The sequence below is a fragment of the Miniopterus schreibersii genome (assembly GCF_964146895.1).
Source record: "Miniopterus schreibersii genome assembly, chromosome: 5".
In the NCBI taxonomy this organism is placed as follows: domain Eukaryota; kingdom Metazoa; phylum Chordata; class Mammalia; order Chiroptera; family Miniopteridae; genus Miniopterus; species Miniopterus schreibersii.
The window spans coordinates 38125028-38152578 of NC_138106.1; the positions used below are offsets into that span (position 1 = coordinate 38125028).

General features: G+C 46.1%; 1 protein-coding gene across 1 annotated transcript in view; it reads right to left on the reverse strand.

Moving 5' to 3' along the window:
* MASP1 (MBL associated serine protease 1) overlaps nt 1-27551 on the reverse strand; it is a 58260-nt gene that overhangs the window by 7962 nt on the left and 22747 nt on the right. Inside the window, 10 exon segments of the mRNA XM_081138729.1 lie at nt 519-632; nt 2376-2519; nt 11244-11318; nt 12154-12291; nt 18514-18592; nt 19574-19692; nt 20965-21112; nt 22522-22718; nt 24846-24977; nt 25759-25936. Of these exon segments, the coding sequence (XP_080994855.1) occupies nt 519-632; nt 2376-2519; nt 11244-11318; nt 12154-12291; nt 18514-18592; nt 19574-19692; nt 20965-21112; nt 22522-22718; nt 24846-24977; nt 25759-25936 (1324 nt within the window).

The following is a 27551-nucleotide window of genomic DNA, read 5'->3' on the forward strand; positions in this document are numbered from 1 at the left end:
CTTTTCCCTCTGAACTTCCAAGACAATTTATCTGTTTCTCTCCAGAATTTACTGCCTTTTTTATTATACTAGAGGCCTCTGCACTTATATTTTATTCCTTTATTAGACTCTAAGCTCCTTGTGGGCAGGAATAAGATCTTAATTATACTTGTGTCCTTAAATCCTGGCATAGTGTCAGTAAGAAATTGAATCAGCTGGTGGTCTTGGGGAGGGGAAGCTTGGATTGTATGTGTATGATCCACTTGGGACCATGGATTCATAGAAACTTGAAGCATCTTTGGAAATTATCCAGACTGGCCTCTTTATTTTCCCATTATAAAACTGAGGCCTAGACTTGAATGACTTGCTCATGGTCCTTGCACCTGGAAATCACTGCCTTGGGCTTGGGCTCAGATCCTTGGACTCCAGTCCCAACTGGTTTTTCATCCCAGGTGTCCTGCCCTGATGAATGAGTGAGTGGATACACCCCATTCCCAGAACCACAACCGACTTCAGGAATCAGCTTGCCTCTCACTCACCCACGATGATTTTGAAATCAGAAGGGCTGATCTTGTAAAAGTCCTGGAGGATTGCGTCCTCTGGATCGAGCGAATAGTGGAGGCAGTGAGCCGCGGTCAAAACCCAGTTGGGGCCTGAGAACAGAATTGTGCACACACACTGCTCTGCACTGCCCCACCTGCCTCAAGCTGAAGGCCTCCAGACCACTCTAGGGCACCCTTCTCCACTGCATTTCAAAGCCCCAAGTCAGACACTCATATCCTAATCTGAAGATGAGGAGTGAAATCTGTGGTTTTATCTGCCTATTCCAACCAAAGCCAAGGCTGAGCATCTTAAAGAGGGTTTCAGGGATCCCTTAAACCCATAGGACTGGTGAGCTCCAGACAGCTCAAGGTGGATCCACAAAACACCTAGTGCTCACTGGCCACCCGTCCTCACCACCCCGCTGCCTCTCTTCTGACCCTTCCTTCACCTCTGGTTCCTCTCTGCTTTTCTCTTTCCTGATTTCTCCTCTCTCTTGGCTATCTCGTGCCCTGCCAGTCCCTCTTCCTTTTGTCATCTTTGTTTACTTTTATTTTCTCCTTTATCTCTGTCCAGCCCCCTCTCTCTTACTTTTCAGGACTGTCTCCCTTTCCAGGCCTCTCTCATGTTTTCTGTTTCTCTTTCTGTCCTCTCTATCTTTGTCCTTCTAGCTCTGTCTCGGTCCTTCTCTCCCCTTCTATTCCTTGGTCTTCTCCCTTGTCTACTCCCCACAGGGCTGCCCCTATCACCTGTACTCACTCCCGTGTCCCTTTGGGAGGCTCCATAGGGTGAGAACATTCATCTTTGTGTTTGTGGGAATGTAAGGATCCATTCCTCACAGAGGGGGGCTGACTCCTGGCTGCCATTTCATATATCCCAGGGTGTCCAGCCTGCAGCCCTGGTCCAGGCCTGGTGCCTCCCTTCAGGGATCCCTCATGGAAAGCTGTCCTCACCTGACTGCCCCCTGGAGGTGAGTCAGTGAGAAGCGAGGCCAGCAGCCTCAGGAGCTATCCAGGCAGATGTGGACCCATCCAGAACTTCTTCCTCTGTGATGGGATCAAATCAAGAATTGGCAGCAGACGCCAGGGTGCTATTACTTTTTCTTAGGATGTCAGAGCTGGAATAGACCTTAGACCATCTGGACCCAATCGTGGCAGGAAGGTCTGTCAACCATTCCTGTCCTGCCCTTGCTCCTACTCCCACCATATTTAATCCATTACAAAATTCTGACTATTCTGTTTCCCAATGCTTTAGAATCTGCCTCATTTCCTTCCCTCATCCCCTGTTCTTATTCTGAAGCTAATGACTTCCCTCCCCACTCCTGCAATAGCCACCTCACTAAACTCCTGGCCTCCTGAGTCACCCTTCTTTTCAATTCACATTGCCTGTGGAGAGAACTTTCCAGAACATGCTTATAAACCTGCATTAGTGTTCAGCATAAAATCTAAATTCCTGAGCAGGGCATTCAAGGTCTTTGTAAGTCTCTCTTCCCTAACTTCTCCAAGGTGAATTTCCTGGTTCTCCCTGATCCTACAGCCCTGGCACATCCTGCCTTTGAGCCACGTGTTGTAATCCATATTTGAGGGGCTGACTCTCTGACCCTTCCAAGTGCCAGAGACTGACCAGGATTCAGTGGTGTTTGTTGACTAAAGTAGCCATCTAGAACAGGAACACATGTCTTGTGGCTCCAGCTAAGGACTCTTTCTACAACACTGTACTTCTGGGCCCTGCTTCTAGTGTAGACAGTTGTTCTCAATGGAGAAAACCTGATCAGTCTACAGAAAGAGGGTCAGGTGCCTTCGCTTTCATCCTGGCCCCTAACCCTGGGTTCCCCACCCCTTCTACCTTCTCCTTACCTACAAGGGAGCCTCCACAGAAGGGCTCCCCATTCGGATGTGACAGCATGGCAATCCAGGGGGTAGTGCCCTTCTCGGCTGGGCGTCCATTGAGGATCCTGGCTATCAGTTTCCGGGAGAACTTGGGGAGCCCACACACTCCAGCTAGGGGAAGAAGGGAGGAAGGGAGGAAGACATCAAACTCTTGGATCCATCCTGCCTTTTGCCAGAGCTGCCAGCTCATTGCTCCCTGTTAGGAACATCTGTTATTTTTTGATTTCCCAGCATCCATTGCCCCATTCAGTGACAGCACATCAATTTTCCTCTGGGATCCACTCTTCCCCTGTTCCCAGTCCATATACCCTGAGTTGGAATGACTTTACCTCTGATTTTAGGGGTAGGAATGTGACCCAGACCTGACTAATTAACATCTCTCATCCTCTGGTCAGGGAAATTGCTCAGAGATGGGAATGGAACCCTGGCCAGGCCAATGAAAGCCTGAGTTGGGAGTTTTGCCAAGCATATTAGAGAGAAGGCCTTTTTCTGCTGGGGCTGCTAAACTACTGGCTATAAACCCAGTAAGGAAGACAGAAGGAGGAGGAGAGAGGAAGAGGAGAGAGGGAGGGTTAGCTACTTTAAACACCAGCATGGGGCCAGCTCCCTGGCTATTCTTTCAGAGTTGACAATAGACACCGAGATAGAGACTGGGTCCCTGTCCCTGGGGAATGTCCAGCCTTAGTTCCTCTGGACTATCCTGTGGCATTTGCACTGTTAACCACTTTTCATGTGTCTTGACACTTTCCTTCCTTGACTTCTGAAGCACTTCTCTTTCTATGTTTCTAATACCCCCTTTTGTCTCATTCCTCTTCTCTCTGTGCCTTCCATACTGGTATTTCTCTTGTTTGGTCTTTGCCCCTGGCCCCTCCCCACCTCTTTTCCTGTAAACTTAATGGTAGATAATACCATCTCCTCCCCTGCCATCACACCACTATACCCTGATGAATTTCAAATCAGTGTCTCCAATCTGCCCCTCCTCTGAAATATCCCCTTCCATGTTGCCTGCTGGGTGTGCTCATAAATCCCTTAACCACAGCGAAACCAAGCCCTGGTCTCTACCCTTCACCAGCTTTCTCCTCTTTCTTATTCAGATGTCTGTTAATGTCTGCATTTAATTTCTGCATTGGCCTCATCTTTGTTGCCTTCCTTTTCTTCACCCCCATATTCAGCCACTAAATCAGTAAAAAAATCACCAGTGGAAGCAGAGAGTAATGTGTCTTTCCCACTCCATATCACAGTGTGCTCTCCACATAACCTCATGACCCCTCAGTGTCTCAATATGCCACAACACAGCCCAAATATATAGGAGAAAGTAAAAATCTGAAATGTAATGGAATACAAGACATGGTAATCCTTGAAACCAGCTACATATAAAGTGTAAAACATAATTTAGAATGGTTTCAGTTCTCAATGGTGTAAAAAGCGTGACATTGTCATTACAATGCAAACTCCAAACAAAGGCACAGCATGAGTGCATTTCAGGGCGAGCCCTCACCACCAGGCTAGCTTGTGCTAACCCCATACTCTGCACCTGCACTATTTCTATACTTAGACACCAAGCCCTGCTGAATCCACTACTTTAATGTTTTTAAACTTTCCACCCCCACATCTGTGCTATCATAGCCCTAGGTTTGGTGGGTTTTCATCATCTCCTTCCAGAACGATTGCAGTAGCTTTCCAACCTCTTTTTCTAGGTCAGTTCCTTCCCACAAGCCACTTTCCACACTGTGCTGCCCACTCTCAGATCTGCTGATTCAGAATTTCCCAGGGGAGACCCAAGAATCTGCATTTCTAACAAGCATCCCAGGTGATCATGATATACCTCAAATTAGAGAGTCACTAGTTACAGGACAGGATGCAAAAAGAGGCTTCTAAGACTCTTTCTGCTCTCCCGTAATCCCCGCTGCTCCCACTTTATTCACCCACACTTTCCTGCTTGACCTTTTCCCATTCTGCCCACCCCTTCTATCTCACAGTGCAGCCTTTGCAACCTCTCTGCAAAGCTCCCCAGTCCCCCTTCAGCTGTGTGGATTTCTTGCTCCTTTTAAGTTCCTTTAATACTACTATCTCCACTCCTCTTACGACACTTAACTCCTTTTGCCAGTGTGAGCCCTAGATGCACAGGACCTTGCCTTGCATGCTAGTTTGAATTCTGTGAAGTCAAGGACTTAAATAGCAGACCATGCAATGAAGAAATGCACAGCCTCTGAGAGGGCACATGTCAATAACCAACCCTATTCCTCATTACCTTTTCTTGGATGATGTCTAGGTGACAAATATTGTACTTTTTCTGTAATGGGAAAGGTTTTGGCTTTATGAGGGGAAATTTTGTTTTAAAGAGTCAAAACAAATATCAGCAATAATCAAACCCCCGAATGAAGGCTGTTGATTATCCACAGAGGTTTTATTTCCACTTTAGACCCCTGACAGGAGAAACAGAGTGCAGAGGCACTTTACAAAGTAGTGAGTTTGTGATATAAAATATACAATATATAGCATCCTCTATATGCAGCATTCACAGACACAGGAGTGTGGTTTCATGAATCCATTAGAAAAGTGGGCACTTCCCAATTGTTCTCTTGGAATCCCTCTCAGGGTCTTCTCTGACTGCCTGTCTCTGGTGGGAAATACCAGGAAGACCATCAGCCCTGTGAGGGCCAGGAAAAGACTGCTGGTGATCAGAAGCACTGAGTGCTGGAGCTAGAAGGACCCTAAAGGAGATCTAACTCCTTCCTTTTACAGATGGGAACACAGGCCCAAAAAGGGAAAGTGATTTGTCAAAGGTTATACAGTCAGGGGGCAGAGCTGGGGCTGGAGCCCAGGACTCTTGGCTCTCTGTCTCTTCTCACTGCCTTTCATGGGCAAGTCTCTGCTGCCTTTTACTCTGGCTCCTGGAAGCTGGAGGAGTGCTTCCCTCTGAACATTCACAATGGGTGGGTTTTCTGAAGAACTCAGACCTTGGGCATGTTGGGCAGCCTGGTGGGAAGAGATCACTCCTAATGTCTTTAGCCCACCCTTCCATTTTCCTTCTCAGAAGCACAGCGGGCCATGGCCTGGGCATTCTCTTTTTCCAAGCAATCCAGAAGAGTCTCTATGCCTGGGGCTGGGGCTCAGGTACTCAGGTAGCCTTTTCAGATGATACATTCCAAAGCTAGAAAGTTCCTTCATGCTTGTCTGGAGCATCCCATGTTGTTAGCTGGTATTAGAGAGTGACATGTGGTCTCAAATAACATGTTCTGAGTTGACAATAGGAATCTAACAGGGTTGGGGAGCCTTTCACTGCTATTCTCCTCCCCCAGTCACACAAACATTCCCAGCTTTCTCTTTGTCCCTTGAAATCCCTTTAACAGAACCTAAAGGCTAAGGCTTGGACTGCAAGAAGCTTTTGGAGAGAAACCTCAGGGATAAGAGGACTGTAGGGATTTCACTAGGAGAGGGGGGCCTCAGGGTGTGGCCCCCATCTCCCCAAACCTGAATGGTTTTCTCCTAGAGGACAAACTAGACTTGCCTGTGCCCAGAGGACAGAACTGGGAAAATATATGGACTCGGAGTTCAGCTCAATGCAAGGAAACATTTTCTAACAATCAGGCCCAGTTATACCAACAGTGGATTTGGTAAGTGAATAGAAATGAATAAGGCCCCTGGGGTAAAGTGGTACTGGGGAGGAATGCTAGGACTGGCCCAGACATCCAGCTCCCTTGTATTGCTGAAGAGAGTGAAGCTGGGGAGGGGAAAGAACTTGCCCAGGGCCATGGACCCAGGTCTCTTGTGTAGAGACTTTCCCCTGTACCACTCTGCTGCCTCTCAGGGTCCTGGGCCTGTCTCAGGAGGATGGGAGCAGCATGTTCCATTCCATCTGGTCTGGTGAGTAACATGGAGTGTGCTGTCGGAAGTGCGGGGTCAGCCTCACTTGGGCTGAGGCAGGGTGGCGGGCCCTGAGGAGGTCAGTCAGCTCACCGCTCCACCTGGAGCTCCCCCAGACCTTGTGGAGAGCCCATCTGCTCCCACACCCAGTCCACGTAGTTGGAGACCTTTGTGTAGACCCCATAGACTTGCTTGCTGCCACATTCTTCAGGGCCTCCCCAGGACACCAGGCCTTGGGCCACCCAGGTTTGGCTCAAATCATCAAGGATGACAAACGCCCCGCCGCTATCTCCAAGGCATGTGTCCTTGCCGCCTTCATAGTAGCCGGCACAGAACATGTTCTCTGTGACGCTGTAGTTGCCCAAGCGGGACTCGTAGCTGGTCTTGCACTCAGCGTGTGGTACCACAGGTAACTTGACATACTGCAGGACATCTGACAAGGTCCGTGTACCACTGCTGATGATTTCATCCACTGTCACATTAGGATTGGAGATGCCCCAGCCTGCCACCAGGCCTAGCATGTGGGGTGCTGGGCCTTCGGGTTCTGGCTTTGGCAGGCAGATGGGCATGACATGGGGTCCCAGGGGCACGGGTTCCTGCAGCTGTACCAGAGCTATGTCGTGGTTGTAATTCTGGATGTTGAAGTCTGGGTGGAGCACCACTTGGGCAGCTGAGCTGTTGACAGCCCCAGATTTGTCCCGCATGTCATGGAGGCCTAGGTAGACAGTGATGTGCTCCTTGGAGACTGGTGTCACTGTGTTGTCTCTGCGCTGGGAGCGCAGCACGTGGGCTGCTGTGAGGATCCAAGACTCAGAGAGCAGAGCCCCACTCCCGAACCACTTGTCATTTGGCACCCTTGAGGTGTCCTCCACCACTATCAGGGCCTGCCACGGGAAGAGGCCGGGCTCCGCATTCCGGCCCCCGATGATCCGCTTGACCAGGTTTGGCAGAGAACGGGAGGGCTGACCACACACTGTAAGGAAAAGGAGGGAGTGGTCAGGTCAGCCATGTGAAAAGAGGCACTAAGAGAAATTCACATCTGACCCACTGTAGATTACGCCACCACAGGACCCCACTCTACATCATGGGGCCACACTAACCTGGGAGAGCCCCATGAGGGGTCATGTTTGGCTTAAGTCTTTCTAGTCTCACTGAGCTGTAGTCTGGACCTTCTATAGTTAGGACCAGACCATTTCACACATGGACCGTTACCATCTTGAACCATATCTAGCCAGGATCACTTTTGGCCTAGACCATCTTGAACCAGGCCTGTCTATAACAGTGATCGCCTCTCCATTTTTCTTTTTCCTTCTCTAGAAAGACATCTCATATTGCAGAAGTAGTCCATGTTGTGGGCACTTAGAAAACTTCTGAAAACAGTAGGTTATGGGCTTTGAGAGATGAAAAAAAAACTAAAAGACTTGTCTAGTAGGTCACAGAAAACACTGGACTGGGAGCCAAGACACCTGAAAACTTGACCTGGCTTTTCTCTCCTATGTCCTGTGTGACTTTGGGTGAGTAAATTGACCTCTGTGGATTTTAATTTTTGATCTGCTAAATGAGTCAGTTGACCAAGATTATCTCCAAGGATCTTTCAAATCCCAAATTCCTTTAATTTCTATTTCATCTGCTCTGGTCACCCCCATTTTATGGTGAGTAAAACTCTCCAGAGGTTAAGTGACTAGCCCAAGGTCACATGGCTATTAAGATAAGTAGCCGGGGTTTAACTTGATTCTCAGATGAATATCTTGTCCTAAAACCCACAATGCCTCATTACATGTAAAGATTATGTGATGGACCCTCTAATCTTTTCTACTCTAGCATAAAGTACTACCCCAGGGCATCTAAGGATAGGGAAAGGTGGCATAATCTACGAGCAATGATGCATGGGCCTTGTTCTGAGCCACCCATCATTGCACCCAGGAACTCTGTATACCTTCAGGGGAAGAAGAAATGTCTGCTCAAACTTCGTTCCACTGAGTTGCACCCTGAGCATGCACATGCACCACCAGCCTCCTGCAGCCAAACACCTTTGGCTCGTGAGCAGAGAGTCTTCAGTACCAGGCCTCACTGGCTAAGAACAAGTTCACATGGGCACTTCCCAGCATGTTTCCTAGGCCTGGGAGGTAAGTCTGGTAGGAGCTTGGGCCTCCTCTTGGTTGCAAATGGCCAGGCTATACTCCTTGGCCCTGGAAACTATCAACAATCCTTTAAAGACCAAAGAGCATTTGAGTGTTCTTGGCAACTTTAGGAAGCCAGGCTTTCAGAAACCTAATGCTTTTCAGATGCTCTTCTTCCTGATGCCAAATGTTTTTTACATGATCCTGAGTTACCCTGTTGTTCACCCCAGCCAGATGTAAGCTGGCCTTTTGCTAACTCTGTGCGTTTCACAGTTGAAGGCCAGACTCCCAATTACAAGCAGCAGCCTACAAGGTGACAGCTCAAGACAGGTCTGTGATGAGCCCTGTACAATGACTCATCTAGTGCCAAAAGGCCCTCATCTGGTAAAAGACATGCTTGTGGCTTAGTGCATGATTACAACAAAGCCACTGCTGAATGGTGCCCTTTTCCAACCAAGGTGCCAATGGCATAACCCAAGTCACAGAATGTCAGAGTAGGGGAAGCTTGGAGAACAGCTAATTTACAGATGGAGAAACCAAGGTTCAGAGAAGGCAAGTGACATAGTCAAAGTCATTAGAGGCAGAGCCAGAAGTAGAGCCCATTTCTTGTGACTCTACTTCCATTTTCTCCACACAAAAAACTCTTTTTCTTCTTGATATGCTCATGTACTTTTGAGAGGCTGAATAATGCAACAAACCTTTGAGAAGTTTCATGAAAATGGGGCCATTCTTTTTGGCTGACACCATTCTATATCTAGTCTTTCTAGGGAGAAAGGAATCTTCTTGAAATACTATAGCTTCAGCTGTGCTGAAGCCAGATTTGACCTCTAGAAGACTGGAGGTACTGAGGGAGCACTTTTAAAACAAAAATGTGGTATTCTAAACTTTTGGGTTAATGAAGATGGCATAAAATATAATCAGAATCAAGAATGACTCAGCATCTCTTGTGTTGACATCAAAAGTCTTGGGTTCACCTTCCAGCTCTGCCCCTAACTTTCTGTGGGTAGCTTTGTATAAATCATATCTCACTGATTCTTAGTTTTCTCATGTGTAAAATAAGGGGAAAATAATATTTGCTTAGCAGTTTTCTTGGAAAGGTGGATATTATAATATTTGATGAAATGGTTTTCTCCATTTTAGCTTGCTTCTGGGTCCAATCTCAATGTTTTAGGAGGAGAGAATTTATAAATTTCTGGCCTAGTCCAATGATATACCATGGTTCTGTCCAACACCAAGTGTTAAAATAATGTTATGACTCATTGTATCCAAGATGTTTTGTATAAGTATAGAGGACGATGCCCATTAAAAGTTATAGAATGTCATGGATCACATGGTTCTGCTCTGTCACTTCTGAGGTATGGAACCCTAAGCACCAAGGAGGTGATATTACTTACCAAAGATCACAATTAGGAAATGACAGCACGAGGACTGGGACCCAGGCCCCTGATTCCCAGCTCAGTGCCTCTTCCCCTTCCAGAGGTTGCAACATGGCTGTCCAGGATGGAATCCACCTGCAGTGCTGTTTTCTTTGACCCCCATGGTATTTTAGCAAAATAAAGATTTGACCCTCCAGTTTGTCACAGCTCCACCATTCCCCATTTTCTCTGAGACTCTACCAACTTCGTAAAGCCTTGGCTGTCTTTCTGGCTAAGCCTAAACGAGACGATGGGGATTAGTAGAGTGTGGGTGGATTGACCTTTTCCTTGTTTTACTCCCTCAAGAATTCTTTCTTAAGCATAAAGCCCCCCTAAGTGAAGTCTTTCTAACCATTCCTCAGCCCTCCACTCCCAGACAACCACAGGTAGTGACTTCCTCCTCCTTGGGGTCTCATAGTTCCTGTGATGGCCAAAACTGATTCCCAAATGCTGATACTTTCTCCGGTTCTTAAGGTTAATGGTAGATGGCTCCATAGCTTTTCCATTTTAATGTTCAATCTAACATTTAGGAGTCTACTGAGTGATATTGAGGGTTACTAAAATGTAGCAGTCAAATAATAACACTATCTCAGTCTACCTAACACTTTGACTCAGTAAAATACAAATGCCACCCACCACTTCACCATACTGTGAAACTCCTACTGCTGGAGCAAATGAGCAGACAGAATCAGTACTGCTCCTCAGTGCTGTCTTGAATGGTTTTGTCTTTCAATTACTGCTATTCTTGCTTTCTTTTTAAAAGCATAAATTCTGCCTTCTGAATATTAAAAATAATTTTGTGGGTTATTTGTTTAACCCTACAGTGTGCATTTAGGGCTATAATTTTCTAATAAGTCTGTTTCAATATATACATATATGAACCATGATTGCAATGCAGATAATCCATATTTTTAATGCTAACGCAACTATCCACAGAATATCTCTTAAATCCATATGCACAGTGACACTCCTTGTTACTACAAGTCTTTTTTCAATTTAAATTGGTTTAGTAGGTGAGCCATGGGGAGGCAGCAGTCAGTAAGATGTGAACATATTGATTTTTGAAAGAAGTTACTCTGATGTTGTTTGTTTCCTCCACAGCACAGTGAGGACTTAAAGGTGGGGTGCCTACTTTCTTGATTTTTCTGATACACACAAACTGTGTAGGATAAAAAACCTGGTGCAAAGGTTGCTGAACTGCAGAGAGAGGAGACAAAAAGGTTCCTGGCCTGATAGAACAGGTGAGTATAGAGGCTAGTTTGTTTGAACAGGTGTGGGGCTGGGCTTCTCTGAGTTTTGAACATCTGAAGGTATCTTAAAAAACAATCAAAGCACCATTCCCCCAACTCCCCCCTCTATTAACAGCTAGAGCACCTGTGGCCTTATGGCCTTGAATAAGAGACTTTGAGGCAGAGGACTTGAGAATGAGGTACCTGGCAGGCAGGTGGTCTGGTTTTCCCCCAGCACTTCATTCATCCAGACTCCTTGGGCGGAACAGGTATATATACCTGAGAGAGTGAGGAAAGATTGAAGAAAAGGGAGAAAATGGTTGATTTACAGCACATGGAAAATGGATCTGGGTTCTTAATTCCTCTATTGTGGATCATTGCAAATCTTTCAAATTGTCTTGCTGATGCCTTCTCCTATGAGCCAGTCCTCTCTGCAACCTAAAGGCTCTTTCTAAAATGAGAATCTGACCATGTTGCTCCTCTGCTCAGTATCACCAATAGCTCCTCATTGCCCTCAAAAACAAACACCACATGCTTCAGCATGGTGTCCAAGGCTCTGTGCAACCTTACTCTTACCTGTCCGGGGGCTGCTCCCTCTCTGTCCAGCCCCACCCAGCCCCTGGCAGGCACTTGTCATTAGTCATGCGGGCCTTGGTTCACATAGGGGCTCTGTGGCACAGTTGCCCTTCTCTTCCTTTTCCACTTAACAAACTCTTTAATGAACCACACTCATGTCTACCATCTCATCTGAGTCTTACAACAGCTCTGTGAGCTACATCACTGGTCCCTTTTTAAAGTGAGAACTTAGAGGCTTTGAGAAATTAGGAGAATTTTCTTAGTGCTAGTCTGAGGCAGAGGCAGAACTGATCAGCTTCATCTCCCTGAGTGTTCCTTCTCTGTGGGAGGCTGTGAGTGTGGATATGTGGATTATCATGTGACCTAGCTCTTGGGGTGCAGGCCTGAGCCAGGGAGAGGAAAGACATGTCTCCAAGTATATTTCTTCCCCATTTCTACCAAACTGTGGCCAACTGACTGGCTTTTTCAGCCCTCAACCTAACCCTGAGACACAGAGGGTGTGAGGTGGGATGGGGCTGGTTTAGCTTGCAGGGCTCACCTGAGATATTGTGGTACATCTTGTAGTAGGGTTGCTGGCACGAGTATCTGATCTCAGATTTGTATGTGGTCAGGTTGTTCCTTGTGGAGAAGGTAACCAACCCATGTTCCAGCTCTGCCGGGGCTCCACAGTCTGCAACTGAGAGAGAAGAGAGTGATATCCCTCAATTACCCTTTGCTCTTCTTCTTGGGGCCATCTGGCAGGTCTGTCCCATATAGAGGTGTGGGTTGTGTACTGCACACAACTTCAGTAAGTCATATGATAGTCTATGAGAATGATGCCCCAAGGGACTGTGGAGGTCATGAACTGTGCAATCACCAGTGGCTTTGCTTTGAGGTCTCTCCCACCTACTGTGTGGTCAACTCACCTAGCCTGATGTCAACTTCAGGGAAAGGACAGGTTTGCTGAGATTTAAGCAGACCCTTTTCTTCCCCACCACGGTCCTTTCCTTGACATCTAGATCTATTGTGCAATCCTCTTTGCTTCTTCCGCCCAAGCTAGAAGCCTGTGGCTCAGCAAGAAATTCTGGCTGACAAGAACCAAAGAATATTCAGTTCTTCCAGACCCAACCACATGCTGAGTAAGAGACATTAGTGTGCTCACATTGGAACTTGGCAAAAAAAAAAAAAAAAAAGAAAGAAAGCAGGAAGAAATCCAACATAGCCCCACCCTGCTGGCTCTCTGTAGAAACAGAAGTCAGGAGGTGGGGTCAGGGTGGACCTACTTATTTTCTCTAGTCATTGATGACTGGAGATTGGGGCTGGCTGTAGGATAAGACCAAAGATGCCTGTTCCTCAGAGGTGGTCTTAGGGGAGATTGCAAGTCCATCCAGGTCTCAGGAAAGTTTCCAGAACTGGTAGAGTCCATTACAAGTTTGCCAGGAGCCAGGTCAGAGGCTGAGGACTCAAATTGGCAGTGTCTCTTCATCGGTCTCCATTAGCGGGTGGTGTTCATTTCTAAGGAAATCCTAATCTTAGGCCTAACAGCCCCTGCCAGGGTTGAACCACAGAGGAATCACAGAACTTCACAGTTGCAAAAGACTGTTAAGGCAGGTGACCTAGAATGTCTTCTTTACTTTACAGATGAGCTCAGGGAGGAGACTTGACTGGTCTAAGGTCACACAGCAAGTTATGGTCAGGGAACTAGACCTGATCTTAAATTGAGAGTTTTTAAAAAATAAACCAGACTGACAGTTTTTAAGGATCTGTTTTCTAGTTGAAACTACCCATAATCAGTATTAGCTGGGTAATGGTGGACATTAGTTGTCCATCTTTGATAATTTTAGAGGACTGCATTCCAAGGCCTTGGGAGAACTTCCAATTCCTCTCATTCTGAATTTGACCTGCTCATGTTGGGAAACAGAGAGGGGGAAATTTACACCTGAGATGCTACTTAGGTATTGTGACTTTTAACTTTAGGGCTCCAAATTAATCTGTTTGATTGAACAAAGAGTTGTTAAATGAAACTACATCTAACTCCAAGGCTTTCCAGGATGGAGCAGAGGGCTAAGGATGGGAATAAATGTAGGTCCCTCCTACCTGCTAGGATGGCAAAAGCCAGGAGAACTGTTTAGTGTTTTGTCCTGACCTCCAACCCACCTGGACAAATTGTTCCCATTTGTTTTGACCACTCAGAGTAGATACACTTCTACTCTGCAAGAAAGTATGTGGATGTCAGTACTAGGACAAGAGGTAATCATATTTATTATTGAAAGCTATCAACAGTTTTAAATGTATTATCCTGCTGAGTCTCAAAGCAGATTTTTCTTCCTTTTTTAGGAAATACCATTGATTGGTTGGTGCCTGGATCTTGGTATGACTCTTGTCTCCCTTAACTTCAGTCCAGCAGTTCATTTTGCCTAGGGTAGCCTCAAGGATACCTAGTTCCAGGTGGAGGAATTCCAGGATTGGTCTTAGACATGGTGAGATGGTCAGGCTATGTGACATTGCCAGCACTGGTGAGAAATTTTCTGGGTAGAGGGCCTGCTTTCACATCACTCCAGAGAACTAGCCACTGCTAAAGCTGGTCTTACAACCATATAGAGGAGGTGATACATAGTGGAAAATGGAGGCTACTTCAGCTTTAGTAGTGAGCAGGGGAGGGGTGTGCCTTCTCCCCAAGCTATGGAGGCAAGCAAAGAGCCATGTCTCTATGTGGCCTGGAGACAACTTCCCTTTTTGAGAGGTCCTGAGCAGCTCTGCCTGGCACCATCAAAGAAGTTGTATTCAGACCCTGCCTCCTTAGCTAGTCTGTCTTCTTTGCTTTAGGAAGAGCTTCATCCATTTCTCTAATGTTTCCTCTGGCTACTTCCACACTCTGGAATCAAAGTACCCTTCTCTTTCCCATTCCTTACTCCTCCCTTTCTTCTTATTCTCTGGGATGGGATGTACCACCCCATGTCTTGTCTCCATTGTCACCTTCTGCTGCCATTTATTTTCTTTCAGGCACATTTTCCTTGACATGCTCTCTTTAGCATACTTTTTCTTAATTTGGGGGCTTCTTAGAGATCTCACACTTGGCTCAACCCAGGGATGAAACCCTCCCCCCCATCATCCTTCCCCCAGGATTATTTATGCTCGAGCATCGAAGACCCCTTCCTGTGCCTCTCTCTCACCTGCTGCTTTCCCCACATGGGAAATCCTGTGTCCATGCCCTGGCTTCCCTTGAAGCCTTAAACACTGCTTTTTCTTGAAAGCCTGTTCTCATTCTTCTAACTAGAGAGGTCTATCGACCTCTCTCATCTTATGTTGCCTGGTATTACAATTATTTGGGTTCATTTCAAGCCTTCTGCCTAAATTATAATTCTCTCTATCACACTGAGTACAATATCTATTATACTTTGTGGGCTTAAAAATATTGATTCAATTGATACTTGTACTTAATGACCATCTCATGTCCTGTCTTAGGGGCACCCCTGCCCTAGGCTGGCACTGCAGTCTCCCGACTGCTCTTTGTCCACCCTTGCAGGATTCTGCCCTCCTCCAGAGACCAATTCATCACCAAATTGATGGGTAGTCACAATGCAGTGCAAGGCTTCTCTGATATGTGTGTCCGGATTTTGTTCAGGCTGAAGCATAGATTTTTACCGTGCTGGCTGCCACTCCATAGCCCTTATCACTACTTATGACCAGTGATGCCCCAGGGCACCCAAGCTGAGGACCGCTGCTTTCAATGTGATACCTATCTTTTGAAAAACTTTAATTAGTGAATTTTCAGAAATTCAAAACATGTAAGCCCTAGAATAAAGAACCCCTGATGATGGGATCTCAGCCTTGTGTGAGGTATGGATGGAAAAGAAACTTTTAGGCATGAGGATATATTTAGACTCCCTAAATATCCAGGTTATATGAGGTATTCCTAGTTTCACCTACCATGTTAAGAAAGTAGCAACAGGTAAGAATATTAAAGCCATAAAGTCACAGGCATTCTGGCCCATTTAAACTTGGAGAGTGGAGTGGATTGGAAACCAGGGCCCACTTTGACCTGGTCAACCTAAGGTCATGTGATTGTATATTAAATCTTGCGTCTCTAGGGCCAAAATCATTTTTCTTTTGAGAAGAATACAGTCCACTTAGAGGTGCTAAAATAAATAAGTAAATAAATAAATAAATAAATAAATCTCCCATCTTTTTTTTTTTTATTATTTTCTAAAGTAATGTTTGAATAATGGGTGAATCCTCAAAAGGAGAATTGTTCTCATACATGCAGGAGTCTCAACTGCTTGAGACTGTGCTTCCTTGTTTAGTGTCCTTTCTGATACACAATGAAATGGGGAATGGAGTGTTGACGGGGTGGGGAGGGGCAGAGTAGCTCTGGGGCCCTGGGGTCTTGTGAGTGATCCATTCCTGGGTGTCTGCAAAGTGTGGGGTCCCGTCATTCACTCAGTCACTTGCTCTGACTGGAGTTGGCTTTCCACATCCTTTTCGGTTTCTGTCACCATGGTGAAGATCAGAGAGGGATCAGTGGGTCCAGAGAAAGGAAGCAGAGAGAGGAAGGGAGAGAGAGGGAAGAGAAAGAGAAAAATTAGCAAGCTAAGCAGAAGCAGTTTATGCAGGAAATGCAGAAATTGCTCCACCAGAATTGATTAAGAACGCACAGTTTAGGCACAGCCAGGGTGAAGGACAGTTTGGGATTGTGGAATTTGTACCATTTAGAGAATTGGCACAGTCATAAATGCTGGCTCGTGAGGATTATAACATTCTGCCCTGGAGCAAGCTTTGTGTTCATCTGATCCAGACCCTCATCTGACAGATGGCATTCGGAATGGAGCAGAACTTGTCTGGGGTCACTACAGCAAGGTGGTGGCAGGGCCAGGGCGACATAATTTCTACTTCCTGTTCTGGTGCAGGTTTTCTCACAGCGCACACACTTCCTGTAGGTTCCCACCCCCTCGCCCCACAAGATCTGGGGACTCTCAACTTTTCAGTTTTGTTCATCTTTGCATCTCACTCCCCTAGGACTTGGCACATGCCCAGGACAGAGAGATGCTTGATAAATACCTACTCCGGGATGAGCAGAGATGCTGGGTGTGTTTAAATAAGGATTCTAATAATGCCCATCCAGCCTGTGCTGGGAGAACCAGGTCATATTAGGGAGAAAAATATTCCTCTTTTCTGTGGCACAAAATGACAGGCATTCTTTTGTATACTGACAAAAGTCGCATAAAAGAGTAGCATCGGATATAATAATGCCTAATTCTATTAACACTTCTGTTACAATAAAAAGTGTGTGCATTTCATCAGGGAATAATACTATTATTAAAGCCTCCTGCTTTCCAAAAGCTTGAATGAGAGAAACAAAACCTCTTCCTAGTGAGGGAGTTGGGTGGGGGGAGAAACAAGCTTGTGTTGAGCTTTTATTTACTCCCGGTGCTCCTCCGCAGGCACGCTATATACATTAACACGGTCCCCAGGGCAATCAAGAATGTAGGAAACTGAGGCCAAAGGGGTCTGAGTAAACTGCTTAGGGACCTTCATCTGTTTGAATCTGGATTTGAATCTAGAACTTTCCGATTCCAAAGCCACATTCTGTCCTCTGTACCCCACACCCTCCTTTAGCTCCTCCTTCCAAACCCCCCATTGCTTGGTGGAACCCAGCCACAGCCCTACACATATTAGCCAAATGCGGAGGAGGTGGCTAATGTTTCTGCTGGCATTTGAGTTCCTCCAGGTCTGGACCTTGTCTTTTCCATCTGAGTTCCCTATAAACCTCTGCACAGGCATCCAGTAAATGTCGGTTAAAGCTTTTTGTTGAAGTCATGACATGTCCCCCTCCTTTTTCCCACGCTGGGCTCTGTCTCCAGCCACATCATCATATAAAAAAGGAAAATTTAAAACAAGCATCCTCTGCTCCAAAGATCTGCCTGGGATTTGCCTCAAGGGCTTCCCACCCTGACAGAGTCCCCTTGGGGCAGTGGGAGTGGACCTCAGACCAATGGATCTGAGCCTTTTAGGATATGGTGGGGCAAGGACATCACTCCAAAGCTTACATGAAGTCATGAATTAAGGATGGGTGAGACCAATCCTGATTCTTGACTCCTGACCTCTCCATCCTAAAGCAAACACTCCTTTCCTCCCTCCCTCACTTCTTTTTGTCCCTTTTCTGTCACTCTAGATGAGTTTCCTAAAGTTGTGGTCCTCACAAGTCTTGCACTGAAATCACCTGGATGGGGGGGGGGGGGGAAGGTAGTGACTGACAATTTGTATTTTTACAAAGCTCACTAGGTGATTTAGGTGGACTACATTATGTTAGAACCACCAGGATATATTATAGAATATTAAAGCTAGTCCAAACTCTTTATTTTATAGTTAAGGAGAAGGATCCTGTCCATGGTCACAGGGTTGGTTAGGAGCTGAGACAAGGCAAGAACTCGGTCCCAAAACTGTGTCCCCCACTTCACACACGTCCACTGAGCTGACCCCACAACCCTAAAGCATAAGCTATCCCAGAAGACTTAGTGGATATGGCTGACGGCCACATCAAGACTGGCAAGGTCACTTGGCTCTGGGCAATGAGGCCAAAATAGTTTCCTGAATTAGCTGTTGCCAGAGCTGGTTTCAAACCTGGAGACATGTTATTCCTTTAGCAAGTTTGGCAATCTGTCTGCAGGCAGAGGTAAAATTAGTATTTAGAAAGTAAACTGGGACCCACAAAAGTTTCTTTTGGAATCCTAATGTCTTATTACTGAAAGAAACATTAATGGCCTTTTTTTTGTCCAACCTTCATGTGTCTGCTGACTTCTTGCCTCTTTTCTCTTAAAGTGCGCCTACCAAGCTGTCCCCATTGTGTGGGTCTCTGCTCGAATCCCACCAGTGCTGGGGAGCTCATGGTCTTTATGATCAACCGATTTTGTTTTCTTACTTTTACAGGTGGGGATCTCATTACTCCATGTGCCATCCTTCCGACACTCGATCTGGAATGTGTCCATCTCCACATTACCCTAGGAAGAAGCATGAAGGAGATGTGGGGAGAGACAAGAGAGGTGGGGTTGGTGGTGGTTTTCCAGTACAAACAGCTCAAACAACAAACCTGGGTGTCCTAACATGAGATTTTCCAACCATAGACCTCTAAGGGCAAGCTTGAAGATATGGGAAAGATAGATGCTGAGTTCATATTCTCCATTCTTTCCCCTGGCTGGGCGTGAGAAGGGGTTTGGGCAACTGTGTCTGAAGGGAAACCTATACCCTTGACTCCTTTTTCAAAGCAGTGGCTCTCAAACCTGAGCGAGCATCAGCATCCATGAGGGCTTTTGCACAGATTCCTGGGCCCTGTCCCTAGAGTTCCTGATTCAGTGGGTCTGGCCTGGGAACCAAGCCTTTGCCTTTATAACAAGTGAGATGATGCTGCATTGGGGACCCCACTTCGAGAACCATTCCTTGAGAGCAGTGGTCCTCTAGCTTGGCTCACATCAGACTCACCTGGGCAACATAACAGAAAAACCAATCACTGGGCACCACCCCAGAGATTCTGCTGTCATTAAGTCAGACAGGCCCCGGAGGTGATTTCATTTTTTTAAGTTAAGCAGGTGATTCCTAGGAGAACCACTGTTTCTGAGGGTGGGAGAGTGAGCCGTACCTGTCTGCCACTTCTAAAATCTCTGCTTTGCGTCCCTGTTTCCTCCAGTAAGACTCAAATTTGTTAAGGTTGTTTGTCCTGATTGTAGGACTGAGTAGACCTATATTTTTTTGAAATTCGAATCAGCCCATGCTCTGGTAAAAGACTTTTGTGCCATTTCCAGAAGTGGGACACATGCTTTGAATTTTCAGAAGACTGGAATTTCTGGAGTGTGTTGGAGGATTATGGGGAAGCTAGAAAATACTCTGGTGGGACCATCACTAGCTCTGGAAGCCCGTCTGTTCTGGGAGGCTCTGGAGAATTTCTCTGGCTTGGTGGCTCCCACTCCCCAGGTAGGACCCTGTACCTTCAGCACTTTGTAGCCTGTGTCACAGCTGATGAGCACCTGGTCTTTGAAGAAATACTTGGCTTGCAAGGGCTCGATTTTCCCGTGGACAGGAGGCTTTAGCTCTGGGCACTCCTCCCCTGGTGGGGAGCAATGGGAGAACAGCAGGTGAGAAAACAAGGAAAAGTCTGGCAGCGAGAGGCCAGTCAGTAGACTGCCAGGAGGGATGGAGATGCAGAAAATACAGAACTGGGGACTAGGGGCCTGGACCTAATAAGCCCTGAGGAAGACTTACTGGAACCTTGAGCAGATCACTTTTCAACTTGGACCTCTATTTCCTCTTTTGTAAAATGAGGTGATTGACCAGATGATTTAATCAGAACTCAAGATTGGATAGCATATTAAATGTCATTGAGTGCTTTGATGCTTTTTTTTCTTTTTAATAACATCTTCCATGGTAGACATCAAACATCTACTTGTATTCCTACAGTGACAGGGGGCTCAAAACCTCCCAAACTTGGACCTTTCATACTGGACTCATCTGATTAAAGGAACAGTAGTTTCCTATTCAACTGTAATTTATACCTTTGTTTTTGCCATCAGGTATATTCGCCCTCTTGGGGAACTCAGGATGACTCCAATTGCTCTTTCTTCCCAAAACCATTTCTCAAAGTGTTGGCTGTGATCATATGCTCTGAGCCCTCTCTTCAAAAGGCTAAATCAGACAGGATTCCTAGGCCTGGGGCTATCCCTGACATTTTTTTCCTGGACAAAATCTCTTTTGTTAATATTTTTTTCACTTTTCTCCCCAGAACTGGGCACTGAATTTGATAGTGCAGGCCAGACCAGGCCAGGATATTGGAATCTGAACTGGATTAGTCATGCCCAGCTGTGGTCTTGTCCACCCTCTTCTTTTTCAAGTTATTGCATATCCCTTGGGTCAAATGGCTCTGTCAGTGTTTGGACCGGGACTGGCTGACTTGGGGTTTTGGGGAATGAAACCTGTGGGCTTTGCCAGTCTGGGGAAAACACATGGAGGCAAACTGTCATAATGGAATGTTTTGAGTTACAGGCCCACACCCAAATTCCTGCCTTAGACTAGGAGAAGGCTGAAGCTGGAAGGGTCTTTTCCAAGCTCAAGGAATCACAGCGGGAGGGGTTGTGGTTCAAAAACCAAGTTTTGTTTTGTAATCTCCCCATGTGATTCTGAAGTTCAGCAAGTTCAAACACACCATCATTGCTGCCCTTCACCCCATTTGATAGATGAGAAACTGAATCAGAAGAGAGAATGTGCCTTAGTATACTCCGTGGCAGAACTGGGAGTCCTGCCACAGTCCCAGAGGAGTCCCAGACCTGTGCCTTCTCATCCCTCAGCCACCGCTCGTGAGGGCTGACCATGATGACCAAGTTACCCGTCGCACTGTAGGAGAGCTTCCAGCCCCGGTTCTCGCCTGAGTTGTCACTGCGGAATCGGATTTGGACGTTGTGAGTCTGGGTATTGATAGGTTCTGGGGCTTTCTCTCCACAGAAGCGTCCCAAAACCTTTGGACCAGCTTTAATCTGTGAGGGGCAAGACGAAGAAAAAGGGGGTCACTTCAGAGCAGCAGTGGGTGCTGCAGTGACCACCTCTACACTGCACCTGGGGTTTTCTGGAAGCCTTCGTATGAACCATAATATTCACTTACATTTCTAGTGGACACTGCCATTCATTAGATAGTTCCATCTCCACTCCTGAATTTATAATCTACAATGGCCCTGACAGTGGACAAGGCAACTAATAATCCTCTGCTCAAAGATGAACATATTATGACTCAGAGAGGGGCAGACCTTTTCCACGTGCACAGGATAGAAAAGGCCTCTGTTCTCAAAGAACTTTCAGTCTTGTTGGGATATCGAACAATAAATATATGCTATACATTTATAATTTATGCAGTAAAATCTATGTGACCTATATAATTCACCATTAATATGATCTATAATAACTCTAAATAGGTGGCCAGGGAAGGTCTCTTTGAGGAGGTGACATTGGATTTGAGACATGTAAGATGAGTAGGAGCTTGTCATTGGAGAGGGAGGGAAGAATACTTTCCAGGCAGAGAAAACAACACATGTGAAGGTCAAGGCCAAAGGTGGGAAAGAGCTTGGGAAGCATTAAGCACAGGAAAGAAACCAGTGTGGCTGGAACAGAGGGAGTGCCATGGCATGAGGTTGAAAAGGCAGGCAAGGGCCACATCGTGTTGAGGAATTTATGTTTATTTCCAAGTGCAACTTTGATCTAATTTAACTTTTATAAAGATCAGCCTGGATGTTATGGGAAAACAGGTTGTGTAGGCCAAGAGTAGAAGCTAGGAAACCAGCTAGGAAGCTTTGCTGTTGAGAAGGGGATAACAGGGTTTGGACTAGGATAGAGGCAGTGGGATGGAGGAAAGGGAATAGCTACTATTCACTGATCCAGATTTCCCAACCCCCAGTCCTGGGTCTTTCCCATGCCTTTAACTCTTTCCCTTCCATCTCTGAGGATGAGAACTCCTGAACCCTCATTTAGTGACTTCTACACCCCTGGGTGATATCTGCATCTTGTCACCCTTACTGTGGAGAGGGGAAAAATAAAGCTGCAAGAGGTTAAGTACCTGAATAAGGGTCACAGCAGAGTTCCTGAAAAACTTTTTGTGGTGGGCAGAATTCTAAGGTGGTCCCCATGACCTTCACCCCTGGTGTTACTTCATGATGATGTTACGTTACATGGCAAAAGGGATTTCTCTGGGGGCCAAGCAGCTAGTTTTGGATCAGGGAAGATCCTTAGACTGGATCTGATTAGGCTGGTAGATGTTATTTTAAGTAATAACTTTTTGGGAAGTAAGCTGCTTGGCCCCCTATCCTGGGAGAAGGTAGAGGGCAAGAATATAAATTTTCTCAATTCAGCAAGATTTTCCAGCACCCCCCAGGGCAAAGGTCCATTGTAGGCTTACCTCGATGTAGTCATAGGGGCAAGGCACCTCTGGATGGTCCTCAATGTCGAAAATGTCCTCAAACTGCAGGCTGATCATGAAACCTTCCTCTAGTCTGATCTCATAGGAGCATTCGGAGCTCTTAGGGTAAGGGTTGGGGAAGTCAGGGCTGGTGATCACACCAGTCCTCTGGGTGAAGAGGTTGCCACTGCACTCCACTGTGGGAAACATACCAGAGCAAAGTGACACACCACACCATGGCCCAGAAACTCCAGTCTTACATGTTACTCTCTGGTTTCCCAGTGGTCCCGAGAAGAAAGCAGGAAAGGAATCATTATCCCCATGTCACAGATGGAGAAACCAAAGTTCGGTGAGGGAAGTGATTTACCCATGCCACACACCTAGTAATTTGCAGAGTCAAAACTCAAAGCAATGAGTGTGATAAGCCTTCTAATCAGATTCTCAGGTATGGGGTAGGGGAAGCAGGGTCTAAGGTGGAAAGGTTTTGAGATGGAGTAGTTGTGGTGGAGGGGGATGTCTGGACTGCTTTTGTCCTGCTCTCCCCTCAGCCCAGAGCTCCATTAGGTCTCTGCTCAAAGCCTGCCTTGATCGCTCCACACACCCTCACCTCTGGCCCCTGGCCTTGCTTTGTTTCCCTTCATGCTGCTGACCACTACTTGCCACTATGTGATAGATTTATTTGTGGATTTTCTTGTCCCCACACGACTGTAAGTCCCCTGAGCTCAGAGATTCTGCTCTGTCCCCACTGCATTGCTGCACCAACAACCCAGTATCCTGGGATCCTGGCCGTGGCTTAGCTCTGCCAAGGTCCTTTTATTTGCCTCTGAACCTTTGGCCTTGGGCTCACCCATGCTAGGTCTAGATGTCAATCTTTTCTAAGCACCTGTTCATCCTGTTCATTTGCAAATGAGTAAACTGTGGCCCAGAAAAGGGGGCGTGACTAACTTGAAGCTCCAACCCTCTGAGCTGTAGAACAAGGTTTAATCCAGGTCACTTGAATTCCCATCTGTTTTCATTTTCTACAGTACGCATTCTCATGGTGATGATATTGACCCAAAGGCGGTAAAAATTGGTTCTTGGTGGGGGAAAGTCTTACCCGTTTTATAAATGGTACGTAGATAGGCATGCAGTACATGAACAATATATACAGTGTATTTCTGGTATTAAAATTCCATGGGGAATTTTGTTAATATTTCAGGGGAAGATATTAAGAAGATTAGGAAGATAATGTTTTAAAAATTTCCTGGAGGCACAGGTAAACATGAAAAAAGAGATCAAGAAACCTTGCTCAATCTTAGCCTGCACTGTACTCAGTGTATAGTAGATACTCAAGAACTTACTGAAGGGAAACCATAGAGAGTCTAACTCTCTAGAAGAAAACTCCTCTCTGTGCCTGCTCTCTACTGATGGGTCATATAGGGACCTTATTCAGAAGCACGTAGAAGCTTTTGAAGGAGAAAGGAAAGGAATTCTTGTTTCCAACCTGCCCTCCTCCAATGATCCCTCTCAGTTCCAAGGGATTGTTCTAGAACACAGATGCCTACGCTGCAGTCACACCACTCTACTGGTAATTCCCCAAACAGTCCAAATTCTACAAGGCCTTGGAAGGTTTGTGGAAGCTGTTCTCTCTGCCTGGAACGTTCCTTTTCTTATTCTTTTGGGACGTGCTGCCCACTCCTCAGGCAGACTCAGGTCTGATGGAGCTGTGGCCACGCTTCGTGTACAGCATTTACTACTTTTCATCATTTGCTAGTGTGGCTGTTTCCCAGTAGCCAGGATGGTCTTCATGGAAAGTAGCTAAACCCTTCTGCTTGTCCACCTCTGCTCAGCCCAGAGGCTACGGCGGAATAGGCATGTTGATGAGAGATGAAAACAGAGATAGCAAGGAGGAGATATTCTCTTGCTCTCTCTGTCTTTGCCTCTCTCCTCTCTCTTCTTTGCTCTGGACTAGGGTTCTCTTTATCACAGAGGAACTCAAGAGCCACGGGAGAGAAGAGAAAAAGGAACTACTGAGTGAGGCCTAGTTCATGGCTCAGAGAGAGGACCGGGAAAGCCTTTTTCCTTAACTTGGCCAGATCGAGTCCCTGCCGTAGGAGAGGAGATCGGGAGAAACGGGCAGGGACTCCTGCTGCCCAGGAGGAAAGACAGCCCGAATGGGCGGCTGGGCATTTCGATAGCACCATCCACGTGGCACCTAGAGGCCCAGCTCTGCGACTTCGCCTGCAGTTGTTCCTGCGGCATACCTGCCCTTCCTCCGAGCCTCCCTAACCTGACTGGAAAGCATGGCACATGGTGGCAGTGAGTAGGGCGTCCCCGGGCCGCACCTCGGCACGTCCTGTTGTCCGCGTGGAGGAGGTAGCCGAAGCGGCAGGAGCAGTAGCAGCCGCCGATGTAGTTGTGGCAGTAGTGGTCGCAGGCCAGCTCCTCGTCCTCCCGCTCCCGGCACTCGTCCACATCTGCGGGCAGGCAGAGGCTCTCGGTCAGTCAGGCCGTGCGGGATGCGGGACAAGAGCCAGCGCTGCCGCGGCACTTAGCCTGGGCTAGTCGCTATTTTGGGAGATATTTGCATTTCATCATTAATGCTCACACGAAGCCTGGAACTGGCCATTATCTCTGTTTACACGAGGAAACTGGAACTCAGAGAGGGGAGAGGCTTACCCAGGATTACAGGGAGCCAGGCTCAAACCTAAGTAAGCTGACTCCCGGTGGTGCCACTGTCCTCTAGCAATTATGACAGTAGCAAGCAGGACTGCTACTCTCCCCATTCTATAGATAATAAAAATGAGACATAGAGGCACTAATTAACTGACTCCAGGTCACACAGATAGTAAGTGGTGGAGGGAGCATTCAATCCAGGTGGCCTGTCCATAGCTTGGGCTTTTCACTTCTACTCCAAGCTGTCTCTCTCTTTCTGTGTTGCCTCGAGGGGTCAAGCCCTGTCCTAAGCATTGGAAATATAAAGATAAAAAAGTTGTATGTGTTCAATCCAATTAAAAAATTTGAACATACATTTCCCCCCAAAGGATATATAAATGGCCAACAAGCACATGAAAAGATGCTCCAAGTCACCAGTCAGCAGATGGATAGATATGTGATAGAGCAAATGCAGTAAGACATTCATGGTAGAATCTGTGTGGTGAGTATACAGCTATTCATTATAAAGAAGAGAGCACAAGGAACTTTTAATCTTTAGTGAGAAAGGGAGGCCTGGGGAAGAATCACTCACTTCTCACTTACCCACAGCCATGTAGTGGGCATCGAAGCCTGTGAATCGCTCCTCATCAGAGAAATCTGACTGGAAAGTGATGGACATGAAGGAACCAGGGGAGAGGACCACTTCCTGGCCAGGGGTATGCTCAGTGTCTGTATTCTCGCTGCCACAGAAGATTGCCAGCAACTGGTCTTCAGTTTCTACCTTTGAGGTCAAAGAGAAAGGGAACAGGATGAGAAGCTTCCCAAATTAGCTTCTCTGCTTGTCTCCAGTAGGAAAGAGGGAGGGGCTGCCCATGCAGCCTGGGACACCCAAAGAGGAGGGATTAAGGATTCCGGGATTTAAAGAAAGACACATTACAGGTTAAGTCAAAGTGGCGTGCAATCACTGTTCCAACCATTTTGTTTAGGTCCATCAGGAGTAGCTTGACCTTTGTCATTCCTGTTGACAACCAAATGGCTTATTGGTTGAAAATAACTCAATGTTAAAATTCGAGGGGAGTGAGATCACCTCACAGATGGACTCTATATACAAGGGAAACTTACCACGTTTCCAAAGAAAAAAACCCTTATATACAATATAGGTCATTCATTGAGCATTCAGTGTGTGCCTGAAACTGGGCAAAGCAGGTGATGAGGATGGTGAGAGAAGAATGAGACATAGAACGGTGCATGGGGAAACAGTGTTCAGGCTGATGAAAACATACACAGAACTATTATACGGTGTGACAGGTGGTTTAATGGAAACAAGCACTGGGAATGCACTCAGAAGGAGGTGAAATGTCCCCATTAGAATGTAAGCTGCAGGGCAAGAAGACTTTGATTTCTTTACACATGTGTCTTCAGCGCATGGAACAGGACCTGGCACAGAGCAGTTATTTTTTTATCAAAAACTCAAAGTACAAGACCCATTCTGAGAACAGTAAGAAGCCAGATAATATGGGGAGACTGTAGGAGATGCACTTAGAAGGATAGGCTGAAATTAGATTATGGTTGACCTTGGTTGTCATAATAAGTGACTATTCTGTGAGTAAAGGGAAGACATTGAAAACTTTTGAACAGGGAAGTCATGTCATCAGAACCATATTTAATAGGTATTCTTACTAGTACTCAAACTACTGAGATCATCCAGAAATAGTTAATTTTGTGTATGTTTGTACTAAGACTCAGATGTAAAAATTGCCTATTTGCTAAAAGAATTCACTACATTGGAAGAGCCAGAGGCCTAGTGGAAATTCAGAGACACAAGCAGAGATCTTAAACTGGTTGCCTAGTGGTGATTGTGTGTTTTGATTTGGGAATCACAGGATGGCAGCTGTTTGATATTATTTATTTGACCACAAATACTTGGCCTACCCATGACTCTATTGTTTACACCCTAACCAATTCTTTTAAGCTTGTATTTGTATTTGCAGCTTCTAGACTGATGTTTTAGTCAAGATGCGTAAGAAAATCTCTCACCAAGAATGATTTCTGCTTCCTTTGAAAGTCATTAAAGGAAAGTTCTCAAAAGCTGCTTATCTCTAGCAGATCCTAATGAATTCATTGTTTTGTTCATTAGTTTAGTATGCCAGAGTATCTTGACATTTGACACTTCTGTTTTGAAACTAATGATTTATTTATTTAAAATAAGTGGGAGTTTTAAAGAAAAACAATTTGCCCTGGCAACAAAACACAAAGACAATTAATCACTAACTTTGGGAATTGAAGTGTAAATAGAAGATGAGATCATGGCTTTGCTATTTATTTCTTTTCTCTGTAGATACTAGCCAAACTTTACCAGACTTATTACTGTAGAACGTGCCTATCTGCACGCAGCT